The 22,415-nt window shown below is 39.1% G+C and overlaps 1 protein-coding gene across 3 annotated transcripts in view; it reads left to right on the top strand.

Moving 5' to 3' along the window:
- The window catches only part of FLT1 (fms related receptor tyrosine kinase 1), a 194,688-nt gene that overhangs the window by 45,844 nt on the left and 126,429 nt on the right, over positions 1 to 22,415 (top strand). For all 3 annotated transcript variants that reach the window (XM_003818327.6, XM_008971604.5, XM_034936503.3), the window contains exons 4-10: positions 10,738 to 10,862; positions 14,861 to 15,023; positions 15,126 to 15,262; positions 17,769 to 17,943; positions 18,912 to 19,029; positions 21,167 to 21,336; positions 21,770 to 21,929. In XM_003818327.6, coding sequence (XP_003818375.1) covers positions 10,738 to 10,862; positions 14,861 to 15,023; positions 15,126 to 15,262; positions 17,769 to 17,943; positions 18,912 to 19,029; positions 21,167 to 21,336; positions 21,770 to 21,929 — 1,048 coding nt within the window. The remainder of the gene's footprint in view (positions 1 to 10,737; positions 10,863 to 14,860; positions 15,024 to 15,125; positions 15,263 to 17,768; positions 17,944 to 18,911; positions 19,030 to 21,166; positions 21,337 to 21,769; positions 21,930 to 22,415) is intronic.

Below are 22,415 nucleotides of genomic sequence, written 5' to 3'. Positions count from 1 at the left end.
TGTTGCCCAGGCTGATCTCAAACTCCTAGCCTCAAGCAATGCTTCTGTCTTGGGCTCCCAAAGTGCTGGAATTACAAGTGTGAGCCATCACACCCAACCTTGAAAGACATATTTAAATCATGATGGTTCTATCACAGTGGAAAATTTTATTTTTTGTGAGTGGCCTAAACTGGATGCAGGAGGGGAATGGGAGAGAAATGCTGCAAAGACTCATAAGGTGAGGAGTTTACCCTGGGAGATCTCTGGGAACCATTCCAGCTCAGCCAGCTCAGGAAACAGTGGATCATCATTTCTAAGAAAGAGACTAAACCTCTGTTTTAATTCAAAATAAGTTTTATTGAGATATAATTTACATACCACACCCATTTAAAATGATGATTCAGTGGTTTGTAGCATATCGACAGATATATGCAACCATCATCATCACAGTCAATTTTAGAACATGTCATTGTCTCAAAATAAACTCCATAGCCTTTAGCTATCACCCCTTATCCCCCCAGCCCTAAACAACCACTTATCTACTTTCTGTTCCCATAGATTTGTCTCATGGATATTTTATATAAATAGAATACATAATTTGTAGTCTTTTGTGACTAATTTCTTTCACTCAGCATAATATTTTTGAGGTTCTTTCATGTATCATGCATGTATCAGCACTTGATTTCTTTCTATTTCTGAGTAATATTCCATTGTATGGACATATCACATTTTAGCTATCCATCAATCAACTGATGGACATTTGAGTTGCTTCCACCTTTTGCCTATTATGAATAGTGCTACAGTAAACATTTGTGTACAAGCTTTTGTGTGGACACAAGTTTTCATTCACTTGGGTAGATACCTAGGGGTGGAATTGCTGGGTCATCTGGTAACTCTATGTTTAACAATTTGAGGAACTGCCAGACTGCTTTCCAAAGTGGGTGCACTACTTCACATTCCCACCAGCAGTGGATGAGAGTTCCAGTTGCTCCACATCTTCGTCAACACTTGTAATTATGTCTTTTTTATTATAGCCATTTTAGTGGGTATGCAGTGAATCTCATTGTGGTTTTGATTGGTATTTCCATGATGGCTTATGATGTTAAGTATCTTTTCATTTGTTTATTCCCTGCTTGTTTATCTTCTTTGGGTAAATGTCAGTTCAGATCCTTTTCCCATTTTTAATTAACTTGTCTTTATTATTGAGTTGTAAGAGTTCTTCAACTTTTTATTATTTCATAAAATTGTATATTATATTTTATATGTTCTAGAGATATATAGACATATAATATATAGATACATAATATATCTAGATTTTTATGTATTCTAAACATATAAGTTTATAGATTATATATGTAGATTTTAAAAATATATTTGAGACATATAAAAATATATTTTATACATTCCAGATTTAAGTCCCTTATGAGATATATAATTTGCAAATGTTTTCTCCCATTCTTTGGGTTACCTTTTCACTTTCTACACAGTGTTCTTTGAAGCATGCAAGTTTTAAATTTTGATAAAGTTCAGTTTATTTTTTCTTGTGTTGCCTGTGCTTTGGTATCATATATAAGAATCCAATGCCATATTTGAGATCATGAAGATTTACCTCTGGTTTCTTCTAAGAATATATTAGGCCAGGTGTGGTGGCTCATGCCTGCAATCCCAGCACTTTGGGAGACCGGGGCAGGAGGACTGCTTGAGCCCAGGAGTTTGAGACCAGCCCTGGCAACATAGTGAAACCCTTATCTCTACAAAAAAATTAAAAAAAAAAAAATTAGCTGGGTGTGGTGGCACATTCCTATAGTCTGAGCTACTCAGGAGGCTGAGGTGGGGGCATCACTTGCGCCTGGGATGTTGAAGCTGCAGTGAGCCATGGTCCTGCCACTGCACTTCAGCCTAGACAAAGTGAGACCCTTTTGCAAATATATATAAAATATATAATATATTATATAACTATAAAATATATATTTTTTATAGTTAGCAATTTTTGGTTAATATTTGTATATGGTGTGACATAAGAGTACAACTCCATTCTTTTGCATGTGGAGCTGTTCCAGCAACATTTGTTGAAAAGATTATTCTTTCCCCACTGAATGGTCTCCTTGAAAATCAAGTGGCCACAGACACATGGGTTTATCTCTGGAGTCTCAATTCTATTCCACTGATCCATTGTGCCAGCACCACACTGTCTTGATCATTGTAGTTTTCATTTGAAATCAAGAAATGTGGAGTGCAGTCTTCCAAGATTGTTTTTGCTTTTCAAGATTGTTTTGTCTATTCTGGGTCTCTTGCAATTTCTTTTTTTTTTTTTTTTTTTTTCATATGAATTTTAGAATCACCTGGTCAATTTCTGTGAAGTCATCTGGGATTCTTACAGTTATTGCATTTAATCTGTAGATCAATTTGGGGGACATTAACATCTTAACAATATTAAGTCTTCTAATCCATGAACATGAGATGTTTCCCACTTAGTAGATCTTCTTTAATTTCTTTCCACAATGTCTTATAGTTTTCAAAGTATAAGTTGTACATTTCTTTTGTTAAATATATTCCTAAACACTTTATTCTTTTTGATGCTGTTATAAATGGAATTGTTTTCTTAATTTCACATTCAGATTGTTCATTGCAAATGTATAGGAATATAATTCATTTTGTACATTGTATCCTGCAATCTTGCTGAACTCATTTATTAACTCTAGTAGTTTTTTAGTGGATTCCTTAGCATTTTGTAAGATCATGTCATCTGAAAACAGAGACTGTTTTCCAAAATACCTGTACCATTTTGATCTTCCCAATCTGGATTTATTTTTCTTGCCTGATTGCTCTGTCTGGAACCTCTAGTACACTATTGAATAGAAGCGGTGAGGGTGGACAACGATGTCTTATTCTTGATCTTAGGGGGAAACTTCCAGTGTTTCACCATTAAATATGATGTTAGATGTAGGGTTTTTTCTAGATGCCATTTATTACGTTGAGGAAATTCAATGCAATTCCCATTTTCCTGAGTGTTTTCATCACGAAAGGAGCTTGGATTTTTGTCAAATCCTTCTTCTGCCATTTTAAGATAATCATGTGGGTTTTGATTTTTATTCTATTGACATGATATAGTAATTACATTGGTTTTTGGATGTTAAACCAATCTTGCATTCCTGAAAAAAATCCCACTTGGGCATTGTATATAATTCTTTTTATATGTTTCTGAATTCAGTTTGCTAGTACTTTATTCAGTTTTTTTGCAGCTATATCCGTAATAGATATTGGTTTGTAATTTTCTTGTGATGTCTTTGATTTTGATATCAGAGTAAAACTAGCCTCCTAGAATCAGTTGGAAAGTTTTCTCTTCTCTTCTATTTTTTGGAAAAGTTTGTGAAAAATTGGTATTAGTTCTTTATGTTTGGTAGAATTGACTTGCCATCTGGGCCCTGACTTTCCCTCGTGAGCAGTTTGTTGTTGTTGTTGTTACAATTCAATCTCTTGTTAAAGTCTACTTGGGTTGTCTAATTCTTCTTGAGCTTGTTTCAGTAGTTTGTGTCTTTCCAGGCATTTATCCATTTCATCTGTGATCTAATGTAATGGCATATAATTATAATATTCCTTCATAATGCTTTTTAATTTATAATTTTAATAGTAATGTCCACTGTTTCATTTCTTTTTAGTCTAGCTCTGTCACCCAGGCTGGAGTGCAGTGGCATGATCTCGGCTCCTGCAACCTCTGCCACCTGGGTTCAAGCGATTCTCCTGCCTTAGCCTCCTGAGTAGCTGGGATTACTGGAGTCCACCATCATGCCTGGCTAATTTTTGTATTTTTAGTAGAGACGGGTTTTCACCATGTTGGCCAGGCTGGTCTTGAACCCTTGCCTCAGATAATCCACCCGTCTCAGCCTCCCAAAGTGCTGGGATTACCGGCATGAGCCACTGCCCCTGGCCCTGTTTCATTTCTGAATCTAGTAATTTGAGTCTTGTCTCTTTTTTTCTTGGCTTGTCTGGCTTAAGGTTTATTAGTTGTGTTTGTCTTTTCAAAGAACCAGCTTTTGGTTTAGAAAATTAATGAAACTAATTTATTATGTTGTTTTGCATTCTCTTTAATTTCTACTATAATCTTTATTATTTTCTCCCTTATGCTTTCTCTAGGTTTAGTTTTCTGTTCTTTACTCAATGTTCTAAGGTGGAAGTTTAGGTTATTGATTTGAGATGTTTCTTCTTTATCAATATAAGCATTTATAGCTATAAATTCCCCTCTAAACACTGTTTTAGCTTCATCCCATAAATTTTAGTATGCTGTGTCTTCATTTACATTCATACCAAAGTATTTTCTAATTTCTTTTTAAATTTCTTCTTTGACCCATTGATTATTTAGGAATGTGTCAATTTCCACATATTTGTGAATTTTTCACATTTATTTCTGTTATTGATTTTTAATTGCATTCCACTGTATTCAGACAACATACTTTGTATTATTTCTATCCTTTTAAATTTATTGAGGTTTGTTTTATGGTCTAGCATATGGTCTATCTTGGAGAATGTTTCATGTGCACTTGAGGAAAATATATACCCTGCTGTGATGGGTGAAGTGTTCTATAGATGTCGTTGGGTATAGTTGGTTAGTAATGTTGTTCTGGTGTTCTACTAGCTTTTTAAGATCTTCTGTCCAGTTCTTCTATCCACTTTTTTTTTGAAGTGGAATCTTGCTGTGTCACCCAGGCCGGAGTGCAGTGGTGTGATCTCAGCTCACTGCAACATCTGCCTCCTGGGTTCAAGCCAGTCTCCTGCCTCAGCCTCCCGAGTAGCTGAGACTTCAGGCGTGCATCACCACACTGGTTAATTTGTGTATTTTTAGTGGAGATGGGGTTTCGCCATGTTGACCAGGCTGGTCTTGAATTCCTGACCTCAAGTGATCCACCTGCCTTGGCCTCCCAAAGTGCTGGGATTACAGGCATGAGCCACTATGCCTAGCCCACTATCTACTATTGAAAGTGGGGTATTGAAATCTTCACCTGTTATTGTTGAACTGTCTATTTCTCCCTTTGATTCTGTCAGGTTTTGCTTCCTGTGTGTTAGTGCTCTGTTATTAGGTACATATATGTTTTTAATTGTTATATCTTCCTCAAGGATTGACCCTCTTAATATTATCAAACACCCCTCTCTATCTTCACTAACCATTTCCTCACTAATAATTTCTTATTTAAAAGTCTATTTTGCCTGATGTTAGTATAACTACTCCAACTTTCTTGTGGTTGCTCCAAAGCTCTGTTTTGAGTTGTCAGTGGCTTTGATAGGCAGTATAAGTCATGGAAGAACCTGCCTGTTTTCTTTTCTTGCTCATATTTCAAATAAAATATTTTACCAATCAGTACATTCTCCTTGAGTATTACTTACGGTCCACAATATGAAGATCTGTATGATGTGAAAACTCTTATGTCTAGATAGAACCCTTTTCATGGGATTGGTTAATTCATTTTTTATCCTCTCCCCTTCATCTTCAGTAAATGAAAATTATACCCTCCTTTAAAATGACTAGATGTCCTCATGACCAGGATAAAAATGCAATTAAAAGAAAGGCAACCAGGAAAAACTTTGTAAAAACCATAAATATGTACATGTGCTAGAAAACAATGTGTTTACTCTTGAACTCCTCTTCAAGTCAGAAGTCCTAAATTTTGAACATTGTTTACTTGCTCTGAACACAGCAGAGCTCCCAGGTGATGCCAGTTGGAAATGGAATCGATTGAGGATAACATGCAGGGGCCACTATGTCTGTATGCTTCAATGTGCCAGCATGATTACAGATTTCAAAAGGAAAAAACACATTTAAAAAATAGACATCGTTCCATTCTGAGCAAGGGTCCCTGTTTGATCTTTCTCTGTGTCTGAGCCCACTTGTTGTCCTGAAGGATAGGTGACAGCCCAGATAGTCCCAGTGGGTGAGAAAACCTCATATTCTATGCCAGTTTCCTGTCACTGCTTTGAGCTCTAAGAGTTCAGAGAGGTGAGGGCAGTGTGACCTCCACCTAGCTGAGTGTTGGCATGAGTCCCTGGTGACAGTGTGTCTGAGCTGCCAGTACACCGGCAGTCTTTGGAGCAGCTCTTCCTCACTCTTTCAACAACCAGCCAATTTGGTCTCAGGAAATCACTCTGCAGTGCTGGCTGGGATTGGAAGTCATTTTTAATTTTGTGACAAAGACAGATGTGTCCTACGGGAGTAGTAAGTGGTTTTACTGGTGATATTAATGGAACCGTGACCTCTTCTATATCTATGGTCCTACAAAACAAAATATGTTTGTATTATTATATGTCAGGCAAATTCATTCTTAGCCCTTCCTTGAAGTAAATTGCAGAGGAAATATACTATTAATAAGCCCAGAGAGTATTGTTCGTGTGTGTGTGTGTGTGTGTGTGTGTGTATCTACAGTCATATGCTCATTTGCAAACACAGTGGATTTATAATGCCACTTTTGACTGTCACACAAATAATGTGTTTTGCATAGTGTTTGGAGGGACACAAATCACTGAAGTTCTGATATCTTCGGATAGAATTTCAGTGGGCCCAGTGCTGAAATTGGTATTGGCTTTTAAAGGCCAATAGCTGTAGTAAAATTTAAGTTTTTTGGGGATCCACAGTACCAAAGGGAAAGAAGAAATTCAAAGATATGTTGAATTAACCTTTTCTATTTTCATTTGGGATTGGTATTCATTAGTCTAGAAATGACTACACTGATTTTATTATCTCCTGTAGGAACTTTTTGTGCCAGTGTCCTTTGTTGAAAACAGTTGCTTAAGGAGACAGTAAATTAAATATGAAGGATTTACAATTTAGTTAAATGAATTAAACCATTTCTTAGTGTTTGTGTTTACCTTGGGATGCACAAAAGAGACAAAAATATAGACTCACAAGAGGAAGGAAAGGAATGATCAAATCCCAATAGTCCATGGCTGAATGTCTAGCTCAGCAACTTTATTTAAAGGAAGAATTTAATTCTGGTAAGAAATCCTTGTGTCTATCTGATTAACTTTTTCTCTCTGCATATGTTACTACACCCACTGAGATTTCCTAATAAACACATAAGTTTATTAACTGTGACAGTTAATGTCTCATTCTGTTATAGAGGACGAAACTCAGGTAAATCAAATGCAAAATTTATAGTTTTCCTTAAGCAAAAATGGATGGAGCTTTATCATTTGAGTTTTAACTTTAATAATTAAAAATATTACTATAAAATAATGCATGATCATTCTAGAAAGACTGACAAATATAGAAGAAGGTAAATAAGAACAACAATAATCCATAAAGCCAACACCCAAAGATAATCATTTTTAACTTTTTTTGGGCAGAGAAGGAATCTTGCTATGTTGCCCAGGCTGGTCTCAAACTCTTGGCCTAAGTGATCCTCCTGCCTCAGCTTCCCAAAGTGCTGAGACTACAGGTATGAGCCACTGCACCTGGCTCTTAAAATTTTAGTATGTTTGTTTCCAATCCTTTTTCCTATGCCACTATATCAATATATATTTATATTTTTGATAGTTAAGATGATGAGTATAATTTGTGATTTTCATATCTACCTACTGGTACTAGCAGTGAATCTGTATGGGTCTACAGCAACTTGATCCTTGCCTCCTTGGAGGAAAGAATTCAGCCAAGGGCATTAGTAGGTGTAAGGCAGAGGGAGAGACTGAGGCAAATTTTAGAGCAGGAGCGAGAGTTTATTAAACAGTTTTAGAGCAGGAATGAGAGGAAGCAAACTACACTTGGCAGAGGGCCAAGCAGGCAACTGGAGAGATTCAAGGGTTTGTGTTTATTTTCCCCTGATTTTTCCTTTGGGATGGGCTGTCCACATGCACAGTGGCCTGCCAGCACCTGGGAGGAGCCACATGCGCACTGTGTTTACTGAAGTTGTGTTTGTGCTCACTTGAGGTGTTTTTCCCTTACCAGTTGAGCATTCACAGAGGAAAGTCATATACCGGTTAAACTGTGCCATTTTGCCTTTGAGTGTGCATGCTTGAGCCTGCTCCCCCAACTTCTGAGATCTTATCAGGAAGCTGCTGATCACCAGCTTCAGGTGTTTTCTATCTGTTGGGAGACTGTCTCTGGTGCCAGCTGTGACTAATTATTATTTTAGAAAGACAGTTTAATAACCACCTGACCATCACCTGATGGTCACCTGACATTCTTGGGAGGAGGGGCACTCTCCTGTCCCACTCATGTCTGCCTAACTGCCAACTCTAACACTTTGTTCATAAGTTCAAATGAGTCATAATAATAATAAGAAAATTAACAGCTAACTATTTGCCAGGCACCATTCTAAGTGCTTTACATATATTAATTCATGTAATCCTCATCATAGCCCTTTCACATAGATTTTACAAATGAGGCACAGAGGGTATAATGATTTCTCCAAGGTCTCACAGTTACACAGGACCACAGCCAGGATTAAACCCAGGCTTTGAGGCGTACTCTGAACCACCTCCCTCCGACTCAAAGCCTGCCCCAAAGCCTGCTCTCACACCCCATGCCTTGGTGATCAGCCCTTTTTCAGAATTTCTCCAACACTATACAGTACCATGAGGCACTTACTTTCCCACTGAATGTGTGGAAATCAGCCTTCATCTCTGAAAAACCATTGTCACCTGCTGGCAGCCCTTTCTATGGGGGCCTTCAAGAGAAGGTAGCCAGAGGTTCAGCCTTCAGGGTGCCGCCAGGGAAGGGGCTCTAGATTGGAGGCAGAAGTAACTGGCCTACAGGCCTGGCTGTGCCCATCTAGACAACTCATTTCACCTGTTTGTGCCTCTTTTCTCATCTGTAAAAGGACGGGGTTGGATACCCATTCACTCATTCATTCAGTACACATGAGACAGACATGAATACAATCCATTTCCTCTCCTCTAGGAATGTAGCATCCAAGGAGTACCCAGAGAAAAAAACTGCTGGTTCTGTGGACCGTGTTGTAACAGAATCAATGGGAACACTGGGAAAGTCCCTAAGGTGGGCTAGGGTGGAGAAGGGTGCAGGAAGGAAGGGGGCTAGCAAGGCTTCCCGGAGGATGAGTGGGAATAATTAACATATAGGTGCCAGGGACCACACAAGATGGGCTGTGGTGAAAGGGTCTCTCTAGAGCTCACATCTGTGCCTCCATTCCACACTGCTGTGCAGAAAACTATCCCATCTTCAGCAGGCTACAGCAATGGCCCACTTTTTTTTCTTTTTTGGCTTAAAACTGCAGAAATGTATTATCTCACAGTTCTGGAAACTCTAAGTCTGAAATCAAATCATCTGGGCCATGCCCCTTCTGAAACCTGCAGGAGAACCCTCCCTCGCCTCTTCCTACATGCTGGTGGTTGCCCGCAATCCTTGGCATTCTTTGGCTTGCCGCTGCATCACACCCGTCTCTGCCTCCATCTGCACATAGTGCGAGTCTGCACACCCTGTCTGTCTTCACATGACTGCCTTCTTATAAGGATGCTAATCACACTGGATGAGGAGCCCTCCCTTACTTAGCTTAAGCAACTACATTTGCAACAATCCTGTTTTCAAATGAGGTTACATTCAGAAGTACAGGGGGGTTAGGACTTCAGCATATCATTTTGGTGGGGACACAGTTCTACCATAATGATCACTGTAGCCACCATCTAGTCTGGGCAACCATTGCCTGCTTACTGCTTTTGTTTCTCTCCAATTCCTTCTCCATTCAGCATCCCGAATTAGCTTCATAATCCACAAACCTGAGGCAGGACCAGCAAGCAGGTGGGGGCCTGGTTGGTTCTTTCAGGTCCAAATGGAGAGAGTTCACACAGGACTTCCTTCCATTTAGTATATAAGGCTGGAGCAAATGGGGGACGATCAGAACACAATGACTCCCGAAGAGATCGTTGCCTGAGGATGTCAATAGATTCCCGAGGGCAAGGGCAGGGTAGACTGAGAATGTTTCTAAAAGGATCTTGGACTCATTCTGGCTCCCTGAGGAGTTACAGGGAAGCTGAACAGGTGTTTGAATCCTCCTTGCCTCTGAGACTGGCCAAATGCCACGCTTTTTAAGGAAGTATTGGTGCTTAAAGTCTTTTCCAGACTTCTCTGCAGGCACTTGCACAGACTTTGCTATTAGCAGGTAAGTAGCGCATACTAAAGAAATAAGCCTAATATACATATGAAATAAATGCAGCATTCAAAACAGCTTCTCCGGCCTGTCCGCCTCCCCCTAAGCAGCTCAGACCTTCTCATTCATTATTATTAGCCTCCGAGGAAAGGTCTAGAAAACCTTTAAGTCATGCTTCTGTCATTCAAATGATAATCCTCTCCTCAACTTGCTAGACTTCTGCATCACCTTGAATTCTCCAAAGAGAGTTGACCTTCGCCACTGCATCTATGCCCTTTGAGCACTTACAAAGGCTCTGGAGGGCGCTTCCTGAGGCACTTAGCATAGCTGTGGTGAGAAGTCTATGCAGAATTTTCTCCTTTCTCTCCTACTGCACTTTTAGGCTTTTTCCCACAGTGGTCCCCCCATACCACATTGCATATTAAGGTATTGGGGCAATCTGATCAGAGGCCAACAACAGATATGAAATTAGGTTTTATTAGGGAAGCTTTCTTTTTCTGCGTAGAAACACAGAGGGCCAAATTCAGAGACAAAGATGTGAATGTATGGATTACATTAAGGGAGAATGACGTGACTGTGGCAGTGCCTACCTTACCCCACTAGCTACAGTGTCTAGATGCTTGTATGTCAATCATTTATATATATATTTTTTCATTTTCTTCTCATTCAGATACAGGTAGACCTTTCATAGAGATGTACAGTGAAATCCCCGAAATTATACACATGACTGAAGGAAGGGAGCTCGTCATTCCCTGCCGGGTTACGTCACCTAACATCACTGTTACTTTAAAAAAGGTAAATTTGAACACCGCTATTCTCAGCATACTTTCACTGCAAATAAGCATAATGAAGTTTTACTCATTTTATCTTTCTGGAATAATTTCCTTACAGACACCTGGGCTTCTCAGTGGACTTTCCTGTAACATCCTTTTACTATAAGGAATAGTGCTAGAAGTTATGTCCATGCATGTGGTTAAATAGAATAAAATGATGGTGTCTTAAGCATAAATCGATGTGAATAATGAAAGAACTGAAATCGTGAAAAATGTCATGTATTGCCACAAACCCAACTGTGTGCAAATGTGAGAAAAATCAATTCTGCTGCTTACACAAATTAATAACGTTGCAGAGAGTGGATTATCCAGATTACTGCAGAGAAGACAGAATGTCAGCAGGGTGCCCAGTTCTCCAGGCATTGATATGTTCTGGCTTCATGCATAAGGAGCCAGCACGTTTGGTTTGAATTGGCAAGTTCCTTGTGATAAAAGGCCTGTCTCCTGCTGAGCACCCAAACTTCATCTCTTAGGGAAAAAAGGGAGGAAAGAAGGCCATACGTGAAACAAAAAATACTATATTGTAAATTGTACATACGGAAAGGTAAAAGATTTAGGGTAGAATCTAATAAAGACAAAAACTAAACCTATGACATTCTAGCTAATTAATCAGCAGTAAGAGTTAGGAGTATACCAGGACTCAGAACTGGATAAAAGCTCCCCAAATGGAAAACTGTGCTAAGTTCTGAGAGCTTAGAACTTTAAGAGAGAAAGTCAAGTCCGCCCCAGAGCAGCACCTCGCACGGTGCATCACAGAGCAGGCACTCAGGAAGTGTTTGGTGCTGGTAGCTGTGGCAATTAGGCTGGAAAAGTTCAGAGAATGATGTTCAGTCTCACCCATCAACCCTGAGTCCTGAAATGTGGTGGAGGATTCTCCTTATCCTCTTTCCTTGCATTCACTCTCCTGGGTTGTTACTCACGTAGGCCTTCAACATAGTCCATCAGAGACAGGTTTTGGCCTCCATTACATTTGTGTGCCATCGCCAGGAAATAGAAAGTCATTATACAGCAGAGCTGGAAACGCCAGAGGAGTCGAACTCCTCAGTTGGTCAAGATAAAAACACCCTGGTTTCCCGAGTGTCAGGAACTTTGCAGGTCATACTGGGCATTTGAGCCAATACCTTGCCTTCTCATTCAGTGTTCCTGCCATCCTTCTTGAATGGTCTAGTTCATATAGGAGGAAGACAAGGGTGGTTAAGAGCAGAGGCTGGTGCCACATTGCCTGCACTCTGAACATATTGCACTCGTCACTGGGCAAACTAATGAGTTATCAAACCTCTCTCCACCTCACTCTCCCCATCTGAGGAAGGGGGTAATGACAGTAGTACCATCTCACATTGCTGTTAGAAAACTTAAGTCAGGTGATATATGGAAAGCACTTAGAACAGTATCGAAGTACAAGATCAGCCCTATTCAAGGGTTAGCTTTAGCATTATTTAACAGTTTAACACCCAATACTGTACTTGGTATATTACCAAGTCATGTTTTCAATAGCATGGCATTACTCCCATTAGTCTGAGATAATTATTGCTGTATGATTAACATGGAAAACACCATATGGAGAGGGAAACGTTCTCTTTCATGGGAGCGCTAATGCAGATGGGTTGTTTGGTCATCAGGAGCATTCCAAAGTTCCCATATAAAAATCTGGGGCTGGTGGGAGTCTATTTACTGTTTTTTCTGCCTAAGATCTGGAGTGAACAATTTAAGAAGAGAGAAAGAGAAGTGTAAAATTTTCACAGGGATTTTGGTTTGGCACATATATACTGGAAATATTCTAACCTATGACGTATTTCTGCTGACATGAAGTTAATATCTTTCCCTTTCATTTCTCTTATTGTCCCTTTTCTTCTAATTTTCTGTCCCCTCCCTCTCCTTTTCACATGCCTGCTTTGTCGGAGCCATGGTCAGCTGCAGACAGGCCTTGCTGCCCAGGGCTTCCTTTCGAGGCTGAGATCCACCTGCCCATCTGCCTTCATTCTTACACATGCGGTGGTGGCCACAGCTGATGGGCTACAGTCTTTGACTGCTTTAGATCTTGTCAGCTAAACGTAAAGTTACTTTGTCAATGGAATGCTACTAGCAGCCGTAATGGATAGATGAGAGTAAGAGAAACACTTTGAAGGAAATTTTAGTGTATTTTTAAGTTGTACTGAGGACGTCTGTCAGCAAACCTTTCTTTTAGATTCAGCACATGCTTGTTTTCACTTATTTGTAAAGTACCATAGATTTCAGTCCCTGACTTAAATTTTTCTGGGTTTTTCCTTTGCTTGCACTAAATTAGAAGAGAAGGTTCTTTTTTTCCCACCGAATGCATTCCTGAGTTTACAGGTAGCACCTTGATTTACTGAAACATGAAAGCGAATCCTTTAATTCCTTTCAGTTCTTCATAAACAGGATGTAATTAATTTCAAACCCAAGGAACACCGGTAATACATTCCGACGTAGGCATAGTCCCTGGAAGAGAGGCACTAGTGGCTTCTGGACTAGAAATCTCTGCCATAGGATCACAAATCCAGATCAGCTCCTTCAGCAAGCAATAGAAATAAATGATAACTGGATAGAGAGAGGGTTGCCAGGTGTACTTTTTAAAAGGCGATAGAAAAGGTTTCGAGCTTCTTTGTGGCTGTTTGGTATTTCCTTTATAATCTGTTGGGGGAAGGTAATTTGATTTTTTCCCCCCTTTTTCAACTGGGAATAAGGAATAGTGGTAGTTGGGAGTCTACCACCACTGAAATTGGGCTGGCAACCTGGCATCAGGGGAATTTGGCTGGGCCACTTTATGGAGCAATGACCCTTTATAAATAAAGTTTAATCCCAAGGCAGAGTGTTTATCTTGTAGTCTTTAAATGTTACATTCTTGATGTCAGAAGAAGGCATAAGGAGAAAGTCAGATCATGGATTATTTTCTTCTGTTTGGACTCACTGTGCTTGGGAATACTTCTGAGCATTAGAGAGCACTTCATTCATTGCAGAGTCTCTGGCCTCCGAGGCTGCCTTCACCATCAGCAGCTTCAGCTTCTGGGAGTTTCCTTTCCAGAGGCAGAGCTGATGCCTTCCTTGTGACACAGCAGGATCCTCAGAATGACAACCCCAGTGAGTGCCGAGTTAATGTTATGAATCTTGGAGGACCTGGAATTATTTACACTCTTTTGAAGACAGCCACTTCTTCAGTAAACTATGCAAAATGGGAGGAAAAACTATGGCTTGTTAAAAGCTCTGGATGATGAAAACAAATGAGAATAATCTGGCAGCCCCAGTAGAAAAAAAATGCTAATTGATTTCTCTCTCTGTTTTTGAGACAGAGTCTCGTTCTATCACCCAGGCTGGAGTGCAGTGGTGTGATCTCAGCTCACTGCAACCTCTGCCTCCCGGGTTCAAGCGATTCTCCTGCCTCAGCCTCCCGAGAGGCTGGGATCACAGGCGCCTGCCACAATGCCCAGCTAATTTTTGTATTTCTAGTAGAGACGGGGTTTCACCATGTTGGCCAGGCTGGTCTCTAACTGCTAACCTCAGGTGATCTGCCCACCTCGGCCTCCCAAAGTACTGGAATTACAGGCGTGAGCCACCACGCCCGGCCTCTTAATTGGTTTGTCTATTGAGTGTCTGACCAGTTTATTACGAAGATTCCCAGAGGCCAGAGAGTTATGGGCTCCAACTGAAAGTCTGACATGACAACTAGGTCTATCCTGGGTAGATGCCACTTGTTGCCAAGGCTGATAGTAAATTATCATAATTACTATAATTTATCATAATGCAAATATCTTTTGCTATATGCAAAAAAACTCAAGAACCAATTATCACAAACTAGAGTTTTTAACCTAGTTTGTTATAAGCAAACTACAAAGTTTTACTATTTTCATTTTAGATGAAAAATCATGTTTTCACAAACTGCTGGTGAAACAGTATTGCCAACCAGTGCTAATAGGACCTTGTTAATGCATGCCTCTTCCTTTTCAGTTTCCACTTGACACTTTAATCCCTGATGGAAAACGCATAATCTGGGACAGTAGAAAGGGCTTCATCATATCAAATGCAACGTACAAAGAAATAGGGCTTCTGACCTGTGAAGCAACAGTCAATGGGCATTTGTATAAGACAAACTATCTCACACATCGACAAAGTAAGTGATGCTTCAAAGGCATGAACATAAGCCGAAGTGCTCTGTATTTTTATCTGTGTAATGAAATCTTAATTTTAAAAAATTTCTCTCTTATGCTTGCAGCCAATACAATCATAGATGTCCAAATAAGCACACCACGCCCAGTCAAATTACTTAGAGGCCATACTCTTGTCCTCAATTGTACTGCTACCACTCCCTTGAACACGAGAGTTCAAATGACCTGGAGTTACCCTGATGAAGTGAGTGACCCATTTTTCTATTTCTTCTGCAGGACAGTATTTTAAGCAAGTGAAATCCCGCAGGGGTTTTGAGATGGGAAAAATCAGAAAATCCTGACTCCTGTGGCAGTGTTAGTCAATAAAGAAGCTTTGGGTTTGGTTTGAGTGCTTTCTTTGCCTGGCATTTCATGAGTGTGATATGCATAGATACTGTCTTTTGATGTCTGGGGGTTTTGTTTTGAAGAGTGTAGACTGGTATTTCTATTGCATGATTCTAGGTGGAAGAAAAGGGATTGTTTCATTCTTGGAAACTACTCTGTAGGATTTAGAGATGAGAGAGAAATTTATCACTAAATGCCAGGCAGGGACTGCCTTTTGTAACAACAACAACAACTTTCCAGGAGGCTGTCTCTGTCAGCGCATTCATTTAAGATACTGGCAGACAGTCAGGCACCTGATTGGAGCATGTTTGGAAAAGATATTACAACCCAGCCATCCAATATTCCATTTGTTAAGTGTCAGGGGAGCAATTCTGTCCTTCAGAAAAATAAGAAGAATGAAGCCTGCGTTGGGTTCCCTTATTCAAATCGAACATCCTTGCAAACAATAATTGTTTTAAAAATGTATAGATGGGGAAACTATGATAAACTGTTACAGAAATTTTGACAGTAGTTCTAGTCCCCATTTCTTGTGTGTCAGCATGATTTATGCGGCATATCTCAAGTACAATCATTTGTTATGTCGTTCAGATTGCCCAATTACAAAGTCAATTTATGATTAAATTGTGTATGAAAGATTAATGCATCAGCCTCAAGCTAGTGTTGTTTTTCATCGACATTTCTCGCCATGGAAATGGAATAACTTAGCAACAAAAACGTGTAATGAGTGCCCTGTAGGGACACATTAAGGACTTATCAGTCATAAACTATTCTCTAGGAGTGGTATTGTTTCATTTAAATAAAAATGTTATGGCTTGTAGCAATATTTTCTGGGTTTTAATAGAAATCAAATATTCTCCGTAAGTGCCAAGAGGGAAGAAACTTTTATCCTGCTAGCATTGCTACTGTAAGTAAGAGTATCTACAACACATCTATTAAATGCTAATAATCTTCTAAAACAGCACTGTCCAACAGAACTTTCTGTGATGGAAATATCCTGTATTTGTGCTCCAGTACTGTGCCACTAGCCACATATGGCAGATGAGCACTTGAAATGTGACTAGTGTGACTGAGGAAATGAATTTTTGATTTCATTTAATTTTAATAGCCACACGTGGCTGGTGGCTGCAGTACTGGGTGAAGCAATTCTAAAACACAGGATGAGTTCTTTCCCAAGTCAGAAGCAATACCAGTGTTACTCAGCTTGGCAAAGGAAGTAGTACCTGTATAAATAGAGCTGCAGAAAGCTCCCTCAGTCTGTTATGTTAGGGGACTAGTTCTCTGACTTTTGATAGTGGCAATTGACTTTTCTCTCTGGTTATTGCTGAGAATGAAGAAAATGGCTTCAACATGTGTCTGTCTGTTCCAATGGGGAAGTAAAAGGACAGGTGGGTAGAAGTGTATTAAAAGTGGCACAGAGGAGAACTAAGCTCAAGACCCAAAAATCAGTTCTGGACAGCTCCCAAAGACATTTTTCCATGCTTCTCCCCTCCGCCCCCTATGACTATGGGGAAGGATTGAGAGGTGGAAATAACTTATTAGTCATAAAATATAGTGCTTAAAAAAAAAGGAGAAGGCAATGTGATCTTGTCTTCTCAAAACAGTGAGCAGGACTGTCATTGTGGCCAGGTCAGATTGCAGAGCCTAAGGCTAATTCTTGATCTTCTCTGAGACAAACCTGGGACAGCACCTTCCAAGTCTTGGTTAAAGATCCATTTACTGTGATTTAGCCGACATGGGCAAGCACTGTTCAAATAGTGAAATAATGAAACTGTAGGATTATTCCACCTTAGTAAGTACAGCCAAGACTCATTATATTTTCCTTCGTATCTCGTAGGGACAAAAAAGGAAACTCACATGGTGATTTGGTGAGAGAAGCACTGTCATTAAGCCAGACACTAACTAAGGCTTATGATTGTCCACGTTTGTGTGCGATATCTATGCCTAGGGAACAGGTTACTGTGTAGAGAGGTGTGTGTGCCAGAGGAAGGACACTAGATTTATGCTCAAACAACTTCAGTTCCTAGCCAACTTGGGCCAGGGTATCACTTCCTTCAGTTTTTTCATCAGTAAAAGGGCAGTCAGCCTGCCAATCTCATTAGGTTGTTGGGACAAACAATTGAGACAGTATATGTGAAAGTGTATTTGAAGAAAATTAAGTGCTAAATAAATCCTGCTATGCTACATTTTGAAGCACCTCTAGACACAGATGTAGTTTCCAAACATTATGCTCTAGGTGGATTTGACATGATTCTTAGTATAAAACAGAAGCTGTTGTCGAAGTAATGATCTAAGAAATGTTAAAATCCTATATAACTTTAAGCATGAACACTCACTCCTGCTACATTTGTTATACATTTTCTTTCTAGAAAAATAAGAGAGCCTCCGTAAGGCGACGAATTGACCAAAGCAATTCCCATGCCAACATATTCTACAGTGTTCTTACTATTGACAAAATGCAGAACGAAGACAAAGGACTTTATACTTGTCGTGTAAGGAGTGGACCATCATTCAAATCTGTTAACACCTCAGTGCATATATATGGTAAGCATAGTTCAGCGTTGCCAACTCATGCTACGCTTTCTAATCATTGTAGATGTCTGTGTTCTCTAAATAAGTCAGTTTTCTGTTGGCCAAGAGTTACATTATCATGAATGAATACAGCTTGGCCATGGTTCCCTCCTCCCCCTGTCAAAAAGCAAACCACATTAAATACTCTTTACATTTAATACTTTTGAATTGAACAGAGAGTCCTTTCTTTAGATGTTTATTATGGCTAATAATTCGGTTAGAACCTAATATATTTATGAAATTCTTAGTGTTCTGTATAAACAAAACAGAAAAAGATGATGAGTTTTATCTTTATTATCTAAGAAAAATTTCTCAGGTACTACCATGAATTAGAGAAATAAAAATATGGTATGCTAAATCATTTAGAATTAATGCTATTTTATCCCTGCTTTTACTCTCAAGGAATCCTAATGCTGTTGCTTAATTTCAGTATGCAAATTCTATAAAGAAAATGCTTAATGACCTTATTTCCATTGCTGAAAAGGAAACAATGTGGAGGACAGAAACTATGGAACAATTCTATCAGTAGCCTTTATTTCCTTTTGTCTTTCTGCAGTTGATTTTTGATATCAAATTGGTTGTTTTAGGGTGTACAGAGCAACTTTTTCTCACCTTGCTTATAGTGGCCAGGTAGATTTTTAGAAATATCTTCCCACTTCTTTGTTATTGTGATAGAGATATTTAAGGTGTTTCACTTTCTGTTGCTCTGCCACTGTTTTATGTTGCTAGGACGTGATACCATTTGATTTGAAAGGCGTTCACCAATTACAGTGCTTTTAAAGTATCCTATTCATGATCAACATTTGGGCTCATTGATAGGCTGTATCATAATTCAGCTCTGTTTATTTACTCATTGATTACACCCTCCCTGAATGAGGCCCTAAGGTTTTGTTTATGGAAATTATTCTTTTCTAATGTATTTATCACTTCTCCTTTCAAAGATAAAGCATTCATCACTGTGAAACATCGAAAACAGCAGGTGCTTGAAACAGTAGCTGGCAAGCGATCTTACCGGCTCTCTATGAAAGTGAAGGCATTTCCCTCGCCGGAAGTTGTATGGTAGGACCATCCTTATTTCCATAACAGTTTAAGACATGCTTTGTAAGTGGGAAGCTGCAAGAGCCTAATGACTCGAATTCCTGACAAAATACCAAGAGACGTTTCTCAGACAGCCCCAGAGAGCTCAGAACTCTGTAGATTCTTGGGTGGTGGAGGTGAGAAGGGCTGGGGAAAAGGAAATAATGTAGCAAGGTAAGCGAGAAATGAGGTTTGTTTGAGTGCTCACTTCAGTCTAGTCTCTTACTGTGGCTAACTTTCTGCATCTCTAAACCTTCCTATGATGTCAACATTCTTTGAATGGGATGTGTTGAGCAATGACTAGGAAGCATTTTGAATATGTAACATGCTCTATTAACCCTGAAGAAGTGGGCTCTTGTAATGAGAATGCTGAAAATAATTCTTTTATATACAGCTGGGTTGAAAGTTCCAGTCTTGTTTTAAAATTAAACAAACATTAATAGAGACAAGACTTACTCATTTGAAGAGGGGGACGATGGGGCCTATTTGAACTAATTAAGTTTTTTTTGGCTAGAAAGATACATATTCAAAACCTCCTTCAGCAGCTGTTTTTTAAAACACTAGTACAACACCTGATGTAAAACAATGTAATCTGTTTATGATCTGCAATCATTTTACAAAATTACTGTTAAATGCCAATATCTTTGGCTCAAGTCATTACATTTTAAACAAAGGGTATAGTACAAAACTGATTAGCAAAACAATCCATACAATAGGGATGTGGCACCATTTTAGAATCTCCCTAACCAGAGCTGATTTGGCTTTCAATGTCGTATGAGGGCAGTGTTTGTTTGCAGTTCCCTCAAATACTTAATAGGGAATTAAAGAGAAAATTTTAACTTTGTGCTATGTCTTCATGCCATTGCAGTAGAAAAATGATCTTTTTTGCTTCAGAATATCAAAAACGTTTAGTAGTAAATTTTTAGGTTTAATAGTAAATTGAATAGTAATCTGATGACTCCAGGAGGTACATTCACTCTTTCAGTGTCTGAGGGCACGCTCATCTGTTAGTGTTGATTTCTTCAGTAACTAAGTAGCAAGGGTATTAAAAAAAAAATTCAATCCACTGTCAAAAATGCTGACTTGTTGTAGGAAATAATTTAAAGTAATACCAAGACAATATTTGTAATCACAAAGTGTAGCATCCTCATTTTAATTACTTTGGATCTGAGACACACTAGTAATGGGAATTTGTTTGTAGGACTTTATAATCATGCATGATAATGAACTAAGTTCCCAATATTAAACCTTTATACAGAGCACAAGAAACTCCTAATGGACTAAAACTGCCTATTTAAAGAACCACGCATTTTAATGAAATCATAGAATTTTAGAGTTATAAGGAAACTTTGAGGACCTCTAGAAAATTTGAGAAAATTGGAGCCCAAACTGGTTAGTCATGTTTGCAGCAGCCTGCAGTGAGTAGCAGAGCCAGGTCAAGCACCCAGGCCTCTGACTCTCAGTTCTGTGTGCAATAGAGTGATATCAATGCATCGATTCAGTATTTAATACGTTTTTTAAATTTCTTTAAGTTTATGCTTTCTGTTTTTTTTTTTTTTTTTTTTTCTGTGCCTTAACTGTTCTTCCTCAGAGGAAAAATCTTGATAGTCTTGATTTCACTCTAGTTTATGAAAGGGACAACTGGTGTGACCATTTATAAAACTAATAAGAACTCCACATGAGACCACAATAGAAAAGTCTATTTTTATTTTTATCTGGAGAAGTGATCTACTTGATCTGACTTACAATGGCCCTTATACTGCTGATGGAGCCTCGTGGAAAACTCTGAAAAACATCTCGGATGGAATCAGAGCCCCTGCTTCTGGGTTAATACTTAAGTCACAGTGGCCACCAGTATGCCTGTGGGCACACTAAGCTACTGCTTTTCTATCTTCGCTCGCTTTATTTCTTCTTCCTTGCCAATAAATATGAAGTGTTACCCAGTCTAAAAATCATATATGCCTTTACTCAAAAGTTAATGCCTACATTTTAAAAATCAACACTGATGATCAAAGGTTTGAAATTGGTCAACTTGAGCTCAAAAACTTCAACGACCGTGTATCAAAGTGATATTGAGAGGCCGTGTGAAATGACTTACTGATCATGTTTTTAACCACAGGTTAAAAGATGGGTTACCTGCGACTGAGAAATCTGCTCGCTATTTGACTCGTGGCTACTCGTTAATTATCAAGGACGTAACTGAAGAGGATGCAGGGAATTATACAATCTTGCTGAGCATAAAACAGTCAAATGTGTTTAAAAACCTCACTGCCACTCTAATTGTCAATGGTAAGTTTGCTGTTCATACTTTCTTCTGGTTCTGGTAGGCAACAAATTAGTGAACATTTATGAATTCAAAAATCAGCGTAACAACATCAAAGATAGCAAAATTTCAAATAATCATTTGAAAAAACACTTAACGTTAAGTTCCCATCTTAAAAATCTCGTGTTTGTTTGTTGTATTCCATAGGCGGCATGATCTTTTATCACTGTAATCACAATGTACATACCATGGAATCAAATTATTAATAATCTCAAAACCCTGCTACTACTTTTAAAAATCTGCATTTTCTTGACAAATAGGAGGGTTTATTTGTTTTTTTGTTTCTTGTTTGTTTCCCTGACATCAAAGCCAGTGAGAATGTGGTCCTTCATGTGTGGCCCAGGAGAAAGTCATTAGAACTGCTCTTGACTTCTGTCCCGTTCTTCATCTCCTTTCCAGTGAAACCCCAGATTTACGAAAAGGCCGTGTCATCGTTTCCAGACCCAGCTCTCTACCCACTGGGCAGCAGACAAATCCTGACTTGTACTGCATATGGTATCCCTCAACCTACAATCAAGTGGTTCTGGCACCCCTGTAACCATAATCATTCCGAAGCAAGGTAGGGACAGTCAGTTTTTTTACTAACTGTCAAATACTTTTTGACACCTGGAATTAAGATTTTTTAATGGACGCAGATGGGAATCTGCATGTGGGATGTACCGTATATTTGAGGCAAAGGCTCTCCCTGCCTTGGAAAAAGGTGGGCAATAGCTACTCTTCTTTCTTACTGAATATACCCTATCACTGGCTAACAATTTCATAATTTTTCTCTCTAGTTTACAGTTTTAGAAGCACAAGCACAAAACTAAGGTCCTCCCATGAGCTGTGACATGAGCTCAGGTTGGAACTCTGGTCTCCTGTTTCTCAACTGAAGATCCCTAGACTTTGGCAATACCACTATGTCAGTTGCATTAGCGTTCCCATTTTTCATTTTGTATTCTTTGGTTATGATCCAAGTTCTTCCCAACACCAGTGATCACTATGTTTCCTACTTTTGGGCTTTGCTCTTCCATCTGTCTGAAATGCACCTCCACCCATTGCCTGC

Source organism: Pan paniscus, chromosome 14, assembly GCF_029289425.2.
Source record: "Pan paniscus chromosome 14, NHGRI_mPanPan1-v2.0_pri, whole genome shotgun sequence".
In the NCBI taxonomy this organism is placed as follows: domain Eukaryota; kingdom Metazoa; phylum Chordata; class Mammalia; order Primates; family Hominidae; genus Pan; species Pan paniscus.
The sequence above is the reverse complement of the archived record's forward strand: the minus strand, read 5'-3'. Positions and strand labels throughout refer to the sequence as shown.